The 13,271-nt window shown below is 31.7% G+C and overlaps 3 protein-coding genes across 3 annotated transcripts; all 3 read right to left on the bottom strand.

Annotated features, from left to right (window-relative positions):
* Positions 1 to 5,525: 5,525 nt before the first annotated feature.
* On the bottom strand, positions 5,526 to 6,752 carry LOC110032561 (LRR receptor-like serine/threonine-protein kinase GSO2). The gene has a single exon (XM_020736229.1). The coding sequence runs from the start codon at positions 6,746 to 6,748 to the stop codon at positions 5,537 to 5,539; it is 1,212 nt and encodes a 403-aa protein (XP_020591888.1). The 5' UTR covers positions 6,749 to 6,752; the 3' UTR covers positions 5,526 to 5,536.
* Positions 6,753 to 8,029: 1,277 nt separating this feature from the next.
* LOC110032571 (LRR receptor-like serine/threonine-protein kinase GSO2) lies at positions 8,030 to 9,138 on the bottom strand (the record flags this gene model as incomplete). Its single annotated transcript, XM_020736238.1, has 1 exon — positions 8,030 to 9,138. A coding segment is annotated over one exon (1,098 nt), but the record flags the coding sequence as incomplete, so codon positions are not given.
* A 7-nt stretch (positions 9,139 to 9,145) lies between these two features.
* LOC110032572 (LRR receptor-like serine/threonine-protein kinase ERECTA) lies at positions 9,146 to 11,000 on the bottom strand (the record flags this gene model as incomplete). The annotated part of the gene is made up of 1 exon (XM_020736239.1): positions 9,146 to 11,000. A coding segment is annotated over exon 1 (1,728 nt), but the record flags the coding sequence as incomplete, so codon positions are not given.
* Positions 11,001 to 13,271: the final 2,271 nt, after the last annotated feature.

The following is a 13,271-nucleotide window of genomic DNA, read 5'->3' on the forward strand; positions in this document are numbered from 1 at the left end:
TGCCCCAAACAGTTTAATCAGACAGGGGTAGGAAGGTCATTTAACTACTAATAAGCCAGTCTGAATAAGCTGCCCCAAACAACAAGCCAAATTATTCTGATAATCTGTAAATTATCAAATTATCAAAATAATCTGCTTATCAGGAGATTATAAATAATCCACAGCTGTGCCAAACAGAGCCTTAGGAGCCGGATTTATTAGAAGAATAAATAAATTATTTATAAAAAAGAAAATAAAAGCTACATTTTTATATATATTAAAACTATGTTAAAATCGAACGCAAGATTATATGAAGTGCTTATAGATAATTCTTCATGCAATTTGCACATAAAATTCAGCTTAGCAAATTGGTAAAAATATAGAGAAGCAGGTCTCCAATGACAAATTTACAAAAAAATAATTATGCATATATCATTTAATTTAATGATAAAAATGCCGGTTTATTTTCACGGCAACATATACGTAAATATTATTTGTCATATCATCATACCACTGAAAGTAAGCTTCAATTCAGTGAGGGAACCAATAGAATGAGGTATGCTTGATTTATTGAAGGAAATGCCAGAAAGGCTCAAGTAATGTAAGTGTTGCAAGAGAAAAAAGTGATAGAACTAAAGATGTGACATGTAAGAGGCCTTCCTTTCTTAAATCGAGCTTGATGACATGATTGATTGTATTGCTGTAACTCACACCCTGCCATGTACAAAAATCTTCACCTATCTCCCAAGTTGAGAGAACTAGCTGTGCATCAGATAAGCTTTGCTCGAAACCAAGAAAGGCACCCCTTTCCTCAACGCTACAACGTTGGTGCAGTTGGCTAGTAGCTACGTGGCCTTCACTTATCGCTACCAAGAAACTAAAAGACAAAGCAGAGATTAGTAATAGAAAAACCACTATTCTTCCTATCGTGATTTCTATAATTTTGGCTCTCTTACTCTTATCTCCCTTTATAGCATGGGCTGGCACAAATAATTCTCTCCCCTTGTAAATTAAATTTTTAAAAGGATTAATTTGTAATTTTTTTAGTAAAATTATAAATTTCCAATTCTTTAAAGGCTTCACAATGATGCTGTGGACTTTGACGTGCACTAATCAATGGGTTGGAATAGTCAAATAGATAATACCAAAAACATATGTATGGTCTTAAAATACATACTTGTATGCATGAATGTATAGTTTCTTTTTTGTGAGATTTGTGAGTTATTATATAAATAATAATATAGTAATAATTGAATGACATATTAGTTATTATAAAATAAATTAGGCGATTTACGAATAAATATAAATGCATAATTTTTTGCATAAATATATATAGCACCAAAGTGTTTTAAATGTAAGTATCACATTGTAATTGTTAGATGTATAAAATCATAAGAATTGTGTGGTACATATGTAAATTTCCCTTGCAATTATTGATTTGATCTATTGTGTGTAAATGAGACATCAGCCATAACCATCACAAGTAACATGAATTAATAATTTAATGACTTGATTAGGGCTTGATTTGATTTGGATTGGAATGACTTTGATATCATTTGGTTCGTCACAATTTGACTATCAACTTGCTAAAATCAGAGTTCCACATGATCCTTAATTGAAGTTTGAATGTTTTTTATTCAAAAGATTGCATCGAGATTCATGTCCGACAATAAAAATTTATTGGTGGCGTATCCATTATCACTCATACAGAACGATTTCATAAACACAACGATTTCATCTCTAATTATTGTCAAATCAAATTTTATATGATCTTAATTTCAGTTCAATTTGTATACGTGAATATCAAATAATAGTAAGATTCACACGCATACCAGTTAATTCTTACGTATTTACATAACTAACATCTAAACTTTTTAAAAATTAAAATAGTAATATTTTGATGTGACATAAAAACTTTTTGGCGGTATAAATGTAAAAGATATATATAAGTAAAATGACTTTGTTGCTTCATGAATAATCAAAATTCTTACATATTTACTTATCTAACTCGTAAAAATTGATATTTACGTACATGTCACTCAAATTCTTAGCATCACATACAAAAATATTATTATGACTAATTTTTTAAAATGTAATAAGATTTCCATGCATAATTTTATGGTATCAATGTGTTATAAATATAAGTATAAAATTTTATTAGTTATATAATTAAACTTCCTAAATATTGTTAAGGGAATTTTATTTGTTAGTAGTAGTAATAATAATAATAATAATAATAATATATTATTATTTTAGTTGGATTACATCAAGAATCGGCTTTAAGCTCATATCTTTTTGATTTAGTTATGGATATTGTTTCTGCCAACCCATTCTGATATGCTTTCCCTTAGTTGGTTGTATGAGATATCCATGTACTTCATATTATATTCATTGCATTTTAAAATACTTCCATCATCAATTAATTCTATAAAGTTGTTAATGGCCAGGTTCAAATCATTATGATCACATAATGGGTTCAAAGTGGAAAATGAAATAGGTCCATTGAAATTGTTTGATTGGAGGTGTAATATGTTTAAGCTTTTAAATTGTCCGAGCCAGTTTGGAAAACTCCCACTGAGAATGTTATAGGAAAGAACAAATGTGTTCATGGTTGATAAAAAATTAGAATGTAGAAGTGAAGTTGGGAAGTGTTTGTAGGTTGCGAAATGATAAATATAAAAAAGAGAGAGAGATTGAAGTACCTTAATCTCATTTAACCAATTTGTAGTAAATGTTAGATTGACATAAGACATATCGATAAAATATAAAGAGGAGAGGCATGACATCCATGCAAGGTTATAAGAAACCAAATAATTCCCACTGAGATCAAGATAATGAAGAAATTTCAAGTTTCCCAGATGAGGTGGAACCACTCCAACAAACCCAGAATAAGAGAGGTCAAGATATCTCAATTTAGTGAGGGAGCCGATAGAATTAGGTATGCTCTCTTGATTAAAGGAAATGACATAAAGGCACAAGTATTGTAAGTGTTTCAAGAGAAAAAGTGACGGAACTACTGATGTGGCATTTTGAGGTCCTTCCTCTCTCAAATTGAGCTCAATGACATGATTGGTTGTGTTGCTGTGACTCACGCCCTCCCATGTGCAACAATCTTCACCTATCACCCAAGTCGAGAGAATGAGCTGAGGACCAGACAGACTTTGCTTAAGGGTAAGGAGGGCATTCATTTCCTCAAGCCTACAATGTTGATGCACTTTGCTAATACCTACACTGCCTTCACTTCTCACTATGAAGCAACAGTAAGGCAACAAAGTGATGATCAATAATTGAAGAATCTCAACTCTTTCCATCTTAATTTCTATAATTTTGGATCTCTTGCTTTTATCCCTATTTATATCATTGTGAAAATAAATGTTTGTTTACAAGTCATTATAATTGGTTTATTTCTTGTACTGCCAATCTAGGTCATTATAATTGGTTTACAAGTCATTATAGATGCATTAATGAGCTTATTTATAAGTTAAATTGGCGCATAAGATTTTCATAGTTTATAGATAATATTTGTACTAAAAAATATGATAAATTACTATATGTGTGGTAGAGAAATCTAGGTCATATCACTCAAAGCACAGGAGGAGACTTAATTGATTGACTGATAAAGGTAAAGTAAATTTTATCCTACAAAGACAAACAATAATCATTTTTATTGTTATCTTATAATACAAAAATTTTGCTGATTTTTAGTAAACATATTGCATGCTTTTTATGCAATAAATTAAATTAAATTAAATTAAGGGAGAATATTAAAGATGGTTAAATTTTTATGTTATGAAATTAATTATAAAAAAAGAATTAAGATTTTAATTGTTAGAATAATAAATGCATTGAGATAAATTGATGATAATAGAGTGATTACTGCTCAAATAACTGTTGTCCATTAAAATTATAATTAAGATTAATAATTTTTATGATATTTCAGCAGAAAATTGATATTTCAGCAAAAAATTGCAACTCCTAAAGTTTGATAAGATGATTTTTTTATGAGCCACATGAATATTAGGATTTAAGACTCCTAAAGTACTCAATAACTATTAGCCCCCACTTGTAGATATTAGCATCCCATTAATGTAACGGTTTAATCACTAATCACTCTCCAATCAAATTAATTTAATCTTTATTTCAATTCAATTAAAATAAGTCTTTATCAACAATATCTAATAAAATGGGGCATTTACGTACGTACCGCACAATTCTCATGTAATTACATATCTTGCACTTGAACTTTAATATTTAATATCACATTAAAAATATCAGTCATACTAACATTTTAAAACTGATCAAATGCATATTCTTATGCATAAATATATAGCACTAAAGTGTTTTAAATGTACATATCAAATTGTAAGTGTTAGATATATAAATTCATAAGAATGATGTGATACATATGTAAATTTCTCTTGATATATTAGTGTAAATGAGACATAAGCGGCAACTATCATAGTTGACTGACTTACCGCATGGACTGGACTTGGTGCATTGATAACGATAGTGTGGCCTTTGCTTGGACCCCATCGCGTGTTAGCCTTTTCAATTAAATTATACATATAAAGTAATAATTAATTAATGAGATTAATATTTGCTTTGCTATGAGAAATCCAAACTTTCAATTTTAATATATTTTAATGTATTTTCTATTAATTTTCTTAAATATACCTGAGTTCTTTCTTAAAGATTGGTTAAAAAATATTTGACGAGCCTCCTAATCAATTTCGTGCGCCTAAGAATTTCATTCCACACATAGATGGATAGGTGGACCTTTTAAAAAACATGATTTGAATCACGAGCTAATGAGTCGATTAGGGTTGTCTTAAGCTAGGCCTAACTTAGCTTGCTGGCTTCTAATCAAGCTGAATTCGAGTAGATTCATGAGTTGATTAGACTTTGTTACACCCTAACTTAGACTGACTTAATGCAGTAATTATGACCCAAAAAAAAATAAAAATTTTGTGTGATTATCATTCATGCACGTAAGTACTCCCACATGGCTTAAACTTGTAAGTATGTAATTAATCGTTGCCTTTAAATAGGACAGGAATTAATGACTTGGAGGCCTCATATCATTTGCTCGCATTACACATGCAACGATTGGATCACATTTCATCAATATAATATTATATTTTGCATCATTTATGTGGGGAGATTCATGCATATGCAGATAAATTGTTAAAAAACTTTGCCTTTTATTCAATGTCTATGTAATTTTACATCTAACACCTAAACTTTGCCTTTTACATTCATACCACCCAAATATTTTATAGCTTATATAAAGATTCTTGAGAATAATTGATCGAAGACATAGCATAACTTTAACTAATATTATTATTGGGACTAATTTTAAATTGATAATACTTTAATCTGCTGTTATCACCAACATAGTCTCATGCAACTCAAGGTTTCAAAGAGAAATGCAGGCTGAAAAGACAAAGTACTCCAATTGAAATATTAGTACAACACAATATTATATACTTTTGAAATATTAGTACAACACTTTTGAAATGACTCAAATACAAAAATGATCATCATTTAATTATGATATTTATTTATTAAACCATTGATTCACCTTTATGTTGACAAATACATAAATATTATCTATCACTTTATCAAGGAATTGGAAATAAGTGGTCGCCCAAGACCTCTTGAGCAATAAGGTCCCCAATACACTCCACAGTCCAACAACAAAACCAAGGCCCATACCGAGGTACAAACCAAAACGATCATCATCTTGAGAATTGTCTCCTTCGTCATTTATTTTATGTTCATCATTTTCGCAAATCTTATGTAGTGGTTCTCCACAAAGTTTTGGATTTCCGTAGTAACTTGATTCATGGAAAGTGTCAAGTTGGGTCCCCGTTGGGATACTACCAAACAATTGATTGTAGGATAAGTTGAGATAACTCAATGCACTGAGCGTCGCAATGCTCTCTGGAATATTTCCTGAGAAATAGTTCCATGAGAGATCCAAACTTTCTAAGCTTTGCATAACACCAATTTTCTTTGGTATCTTTCCCGTGAATTGGTTTCTCGATAAATTCAAGCTCATCAATCCAACAAGGCTCATTAATTCAATAGGAACTTCACCAGTGAGATTATTACAAGAAAGATCTATAATGTTCACAAGAGAGAGTATGCCTTTGAATTCACGAACTACTCCTTTTATGTCGATCTTTATTGAATCAGATAAAAGTTCGCCTGGACTGAATATAAGATTCATGGCCATAAAAACTTCATTGTCGTTGAATGGAAATGAAGGACCATCGTTATAAATTGGAGGTGCAAGCCTCTTATTTTGTATGACCATTGAATTGAGAAATTTAAAAGATTTTGGGATTGACCCTGAAAGAAAATTATTTGCAAGATCCAAGATCTGTAGATTTTTTAGTTTGGATAGCTCCAAGGGAATTGATCCATGGAATTTATTTGAGTGTAAGCGTAAGATCTTTAGGGATAATAATTTTTCTCCAATCCATAAAGGTATGCTTCCTGTAAGATAATTTTCTCCCAAGTCAAGGGTAATAAGCTTGTTGCAATTTTTGAAAAGTGGGATCTCCCCTCGGAAAACATTGTTGTTGAGGTTCAATGATAATAACCTCTGTAGGTTCCCTATCCAATGTGGAATTGAACCACTCAAGTTGTTGTATGACAGGCTGATAAACTTTAGCATCTTATAGCTGGAAATATTACCATTGCATTTTGGAATTTCTCCCGAAAGATTGTTGTGTGATAAGTCAAGAAGAACTATTGAAGACATTTGACATATAGATTTAGGCACAATTCTCATGTAATTACATATCTTGCACTTGAACTTTAATACTCAATATTACATTAAAAATATCAGTCATACTAACATTTTAAAACTGATCAAATGCATATTCTTATGCATAAATATATAGCACCAAAGTGTTTTAAATGTACATATCAAATTGTAAGTGTTAGAAATATAAATTCATAAGAATGATGTGATACATATGTAAATTTCTCTTGATATATTAGTGTAAATGAGACATAAGCGGCAACTATCGTAGTTGACTGACTTACCGCATAGACTGGACTTAGTGCATTGATGACGATGGTGTGGCCTTTGCTTGGACCCCATCGCGTTTTAGCCTTTTCAATTGCTATGGGAAATCCAAACATTCAATTTTAATATATTTTAATGTATTTTTTACTAATTTTTTTAAAGATTGGTTAAAGAATATTAGACGATCCTCCTAATCAATTTTGTGCGCCTAAGAATTTAATTCCACACGTAGACGGATAGGTGGACCTTTTAAAAAACATGATTTGAATCACGAGCTAATGAGTCGATTAGGGTTGTCTTAAGCTAGGCCTAACTTAGCTTGCTGGCTTCTAATCAAGCTGAATTCGAGTAGATTCATGAGTTGATTAGACTTTGTTACACCCTAACTTAGACTGACTTAATGCGATAATTATGAACCAAAAAAAAAAAAATGTGTGATTATCATTCATGCACGTAAGTAGTCCCACATGGCTTAAACTTGTAAGTATGTAATTAATCGTTGCCTTTAAATAGGACAGGAATTAATGACTTGGAGGCCTCGTATCATTTGCTGGCATTACACGTGCAACGATTGGATCACATTTCATCAATATAATATTATATTTTGCATCATTTATGTGAGGAGATTCATGCATATGCAGATAAATTGTTAAAAAACTTTGCCTTTTATTCAATGTCTATGTAATTTTACATCTAACACCTAAACTTTGCCTTTTACATTCATACCACCCAAATATTTTATAGCTTATATAAAGATTCTTGAGAATAATTGATCGAAGACATAGCATAACTTTAACTAATATTATTATTGGGACTGATTTTAAATTGATAATAGTTTAATCTGCTGTTATCACCAACATAGTCTCATGCAACTCAAGGTTTCAAAGAGAAATGCAGGCTGAAAAGACAAAGTACTCCAATTGAAATATTAGTACAACACAATATTATATACTTTTGAAATATTAGTACAACACTTTTGAAATGACTCAAATACAAAAATGATCATCATTTAATTATGATATTTATTTATTAAACCATTGATTCACCTTTATGTTGACAAATACATAAATATTATCTATCACTTTATCAAGGAATTGGAAATAAGTGGTCGCCCAAGACCTCTTGAGCAATAAGGTCCCCAATACACTCCACAGTCCAACAACAAAACCAAGGCCCATACCGAGGTACAAACCAAAACGATCATCATCTTGAGAATTGTCTCCTTCGTCATTTATTTTATGTTCATCATTTTCGCAAATCTTATGTAGTGGTTCTCCACAAAGTTTTGGATTTCCGTAGTAACTTGATTCATGGAAAGTGTCAAGTTGGGTCCCCGTTGGGATACTACCAAACAATTGATTGTAGGATAAGTTGAGATAACTCAATGCACTGAGCGTCGCAATGCTCTCTGGAATATTTCCTGAGAAATAGTTCCATGAGAGATCCAAACTTTCTAAGCTTTGCATAACACCAATTTTCTTTGGTATCTTTCCCGTGAATTGGTTTCTCGATAAATTCAAGCTCATCAATCCAACAAGGCTCATTAATTCAATAGGAACTTCACCAGTGAGATTATTACAAGAAAGATCTATAATGTTCACAAGAGAGAGTATGCCTTTGAATTCACGAACTATTCCTTTTATGTCGATCTTTATTGAATCAGATAAAAGTTCGCCTGGACTGAATCTAAGATTCATGGCCATAAAAAGTTCTTTGGCCTCGAATGGAAATGTAGGACTATCGTACAAAAATGGAGGTGTAAGCCTCTTATTTTGTCTGACCATTGAATTGAGAAATTTAAAAGATTTTGGGATTGATCCTGAAAGAAAATTATTTGCAAGATCCAAGATCTGTAGATTTTTTAGTTTGGATAGCTCCAAGGGAATTGATCCATGGAATTTATTTGAGTGTAAGCGTAAGATCTTTAGGGATAATAATTTTTCTCCAATCCATAAAGGTATGCTTCCTGTAAGATAATTTTCTCCCAAGTCAAGGGTAATAAGCTTGTTGCAATTTTTGAAAAGTGGGATCTCCCCTCGGAAAACATTGTTGTTGAGGTTCAATGATAATAACCTCTGTAGGTTCCCTATCCAATGTGGAATTGAACCACTCAAGTTGTTGTATTAGCATCTTATAACTTGAAACATTACCATCACATTTTGGAATTTCTCCCGAAAGATCGTTCTCTGATAAGTCCAGAAGAATTATTGAAGGCATTTGGCATACAGAATTATGAATTTCGCCTGAGAGATGATTTTGAGAAAGTTCAAGCACCACCAACAAACTCAAGTTCCCATTTAAATATAACTCAATCCCGCTTGAGAAGTTATTATTCGAAAATGATACATAACGTACAGAATTCATTGGTTGAGGAAGGCGCCCTTCCAATTGATTTGAGCTTAAGTCAATAGTTGCTTGAGATGCAATATTCAATGACATTGGAAGTTTACCTCTAATTGCATTTTGAGACATGTTCAAGTAATTTATTTGAGATGATATATTCCAAAACCAACTTGGAATGATATCAGAAATACCACAATTGGAGAGGTCTAAATTGGAAAGAAGCTTTTGATTTTGAAGCCATAGTGGGAATTGAGGACCAACAAGACAAGAACGTAGGTAAAGATAAATAATTTGAAATGGTGGATTCCAATCAGAACTAATCATGTTAAAACTCAATTGATTATTTGAAAGACCTAGGTATATCAATTGTGATAAATTTGCTAAATGAAATTCAGAAAGACTACCATGCAAATTATTGGAACAAAGGTCCAGAAAAGCTAAGTTAGTTAGTTGTCCAAGATTCAGTGGAATAAGTCCATCAAACTGATTATTTTGAAGATGAATGTATTTTAAATTTCTCATATTTCCAACCCATTCAGGTATGCTTCCGCTCAGTTGGTTATTGGAGATATCTATTGCTCTCATTTTATATTCTTTGCATTTTAAAGGAGTTCCATCATCACTTAATTTTGTAAAATTATTATTGCTAAGGTCCAAAAATTTGAGATCACATAAAAAGCTTAAAGAGGCAAATGAGATAGGTCCTGTAAAATAGTTTGAATCGAGGTCTAATTCATTTAATCTTTTGAATTGTCCTAACCAATTTGGCAAACTTCCATTGAGATGGTTATAACCAAGAGCAAATATTTCAATGGTTGATGAAAAATTAGAATATGGAAGTAAATTCGGAAGTGTTTGTAGGCTGCATGATGACAAATACAAAATGGAGATAGCTGGAAGCACACTAATCTCATGTAACCAATTCGTAGCGAATGTTAGATTAAGATTCAACATATAAACGAATTGTAAAGAGAAGAGCTGTGACATCCATAAGAGGTTATAAGAAACTAGAGAATTAAAACTAAGATCAAGGTATCTAAGTTTTGTCAAGTTTCCAATATGAGGTGGAACTTCTCCGGTGAATCCCGAAGAGTAGAGATCAAGATGGCTCAATTTAGTGAGGGAACCAATAGAATGAGGGATCATTGTTTGATTGAAGTCAATTTTACTCAAGCACAAATATTGCAAGTGTCTTAAGCGAAAAAGAGACGGATGTAACGATGCAGCAATTAAAATATCTGAAAAAACAAAGAAATCGAGCTTGATGACATGATTGGTTTTATTACTACAATTCACTCCCTTCCACGAGCAACAATCCTCGCTTATATCCCAACTCAAGAGAAGGAAGTGAGGATCAGACAGACTTTGTTTAAAATCAAGGAGGGCATCTCTTTCCTCAGCACTGCAACGTTGGTTCGCCTTGCGAATAGCTAAGCCACCTTCGCTTTCCGCTCTCAAGCAATAGAAAGATAGAGTAAGGATTAACAGTAGAGAGAACTCAACTCTTTCCATCTGAGTTGGGATAATTGTTGCTCTCTTGCTCTATCCATATTTATAGCCCATTGGTTGGAAGATTTCTCCAAAATTCTCTCCTACACTCTTTTTCTATATGATTGAGATAAAGTGTGATGATGATGGAGTGATTACTGCTAAAATAATTGAGATAAATAATATTTATGTCATTTCAGTAGAAAATTGCAAGAGAACATAATGCTTGATTCAAATTAATTTAATCTTAATTTCAATTCAATTAAAATAAGCCTCTATCAACAATATTTACAAAAAGGAGCATTTACGTAAATACCAGACAATTCTTATTTATTTACACATCCAACACCAAAACTTTAATATTTAACATTACAATAAAAACATCATTCTTACTGATACGGCACCAACAAATTTTTATTATTCATCACAAATCTCGAGGCACAGACCTCGAGACAATATTTTGAGCGAAGGATGTTCAAATGTTGAAAAAAATTCATCCAAAACTCTAATTTCAGTAAACTTATAGTCAAATTGGCCGACTCGATGAGGCACAACTAATGATATCAAATAAAGTCCAATGCGAGTCAAATCAAGCCAAGATCAAATCATAAAATAATTCTTGAAATATTTCCGGACACATTTGGAAGAACAAACAAATGCCAAATCAAACAAGTTTATAGTCGAAATGAGCGTCTTGAGAAGACAAACCCAACGAGCATAAGATTGCTCAATTCTGACATCATTAAGACACTCAAATGTCCAACAAACGTTGTATGATCGAGGGAAGTTCTACTGACCGTCTGATCAAAATGTTTCATGTCTCTGCATTAATTGCACCTAGAACACTATAAATAGACTCTCACCCTCACATGAGAGGAGAGTTAAGCCTAGAGAGAGCCTCAAACCTTGAGAAGAAGTTGCAGCTCAACATCACCGCCGACCGCCGTTTACTACAGTGAACCGTTCTTGACCCCGCCGACCTCCGTCTACCACCTCCGACCGTCGTCGAATTCGCTGAATTCCGTCGACCATCTCCTACCTTCGTCGACCACCGTTGACCTCTGTTGACCTCCGCAAACCGTCGTCGACCACCGCTAATTATCATCATTAATCACCACCAACCAGACGCCTTCGACCGACACTGTAATATGTAAAATGTAGTTAACCATTTTCATTTGCGGGACAAAAGATTTTTGTAATCATCAATCAATAGTTGATTTTTGTAATTAGATCAGCCCTTGTGGTTTTTCTCTTTACGGGTTTTCTACGTAAACACTTATGGAGTCGTCACCACTTGTTTCTCTTTCGTCTATGTGTGTGTTGAATTATCGTACAACACTAAGAAGATAACCCGTTATTCTACCGTTGCAAATTGTCTAGCACGTATCACTTACTAACATCTTAAAAATGATCGGATGCATATGCGTATGCATAAAGTATTTTAAATGTAAATATGAAGTTGTAGGTATTAGATATATAAATTCAAAAGAATTGCGTGGTACATATGTTAATTTCCCTTATAATTATTGATTTAATATATCATGTGGAATGAGACATGAGCCATAACCATCATAGTTGCCTGATTGGTCGCATTGACTGACTTACTATTGACTGACTGGCCGCATTGATAATGAAGGTGTGGCATTCAGTTGGACTTCCTTGGGCGTGAGTCTTTCTAACGAAACTTATAAAAAAAAAATAATTGTGAATTAATTAATGAGATAATATAAATGATAATATAGTAATAATGGATATTTCAGATAATGGATATTTCAATTAAATAAAATAATTATATAAATGAGAATATAGTAATAATGGATATTTCAATTAAATGTCATTCAATTATTATAAAATAATTGAATGACATTTATATGTATGAATAAATACAATTGTTTATAGTGACATTTCAGTTAAAAATACATATATTTTATATTATGTTGCAATAAATAAATTAAAGAGAGGAGTCTCTTTTAATTACAAGACTTGACTTGACTTGATTTTTGATGATGCAGCTTTGGTATCCGTTTCCATCCACATATTACTTATTTAGCATCCAAATTTTAATATTTATATTTATAGCGTATAGATTAAAAGGAATATTTAACTTCTGATAAGATTGTAACAGTGGTATTATTCATGTGATGTTAAAGATCTGAGAGATATATACATGTAAATTTAACTTTTTAGGGGGTGGATATGTAAATAAATAGGTAATTAAGTGGTAACCACCCAATCAATAAACATCCCTCATATAATACGGATGATACATATATTTTAGTCATTAAAATTTTTTAAATATTTATTTTAAAAAGTATTATGTTTATATAATTTTTCATCATTTTTAACATTTTATTTTTAAAATTAAATCAATTTATTTTCATATGAATATATATACTTACAAATATATATATATATATATATA

Source organism: Phalaenopsis equestris, unplaced genomic scaffold (genome assembly GCF_001263595.1).
Source record: "Phalaenopsis equestris unplaced genomic scaffold, ASM126359v1 Scaffold000973, whole genome shotgun sequence".
Lineage (NCBI taxonomy): Eukaryota > Viridiplantae > Streptophyta > Magnoliopsida > Asparagales > Orchidaceae > Phalaenopsis > Phalaenopsis equestris.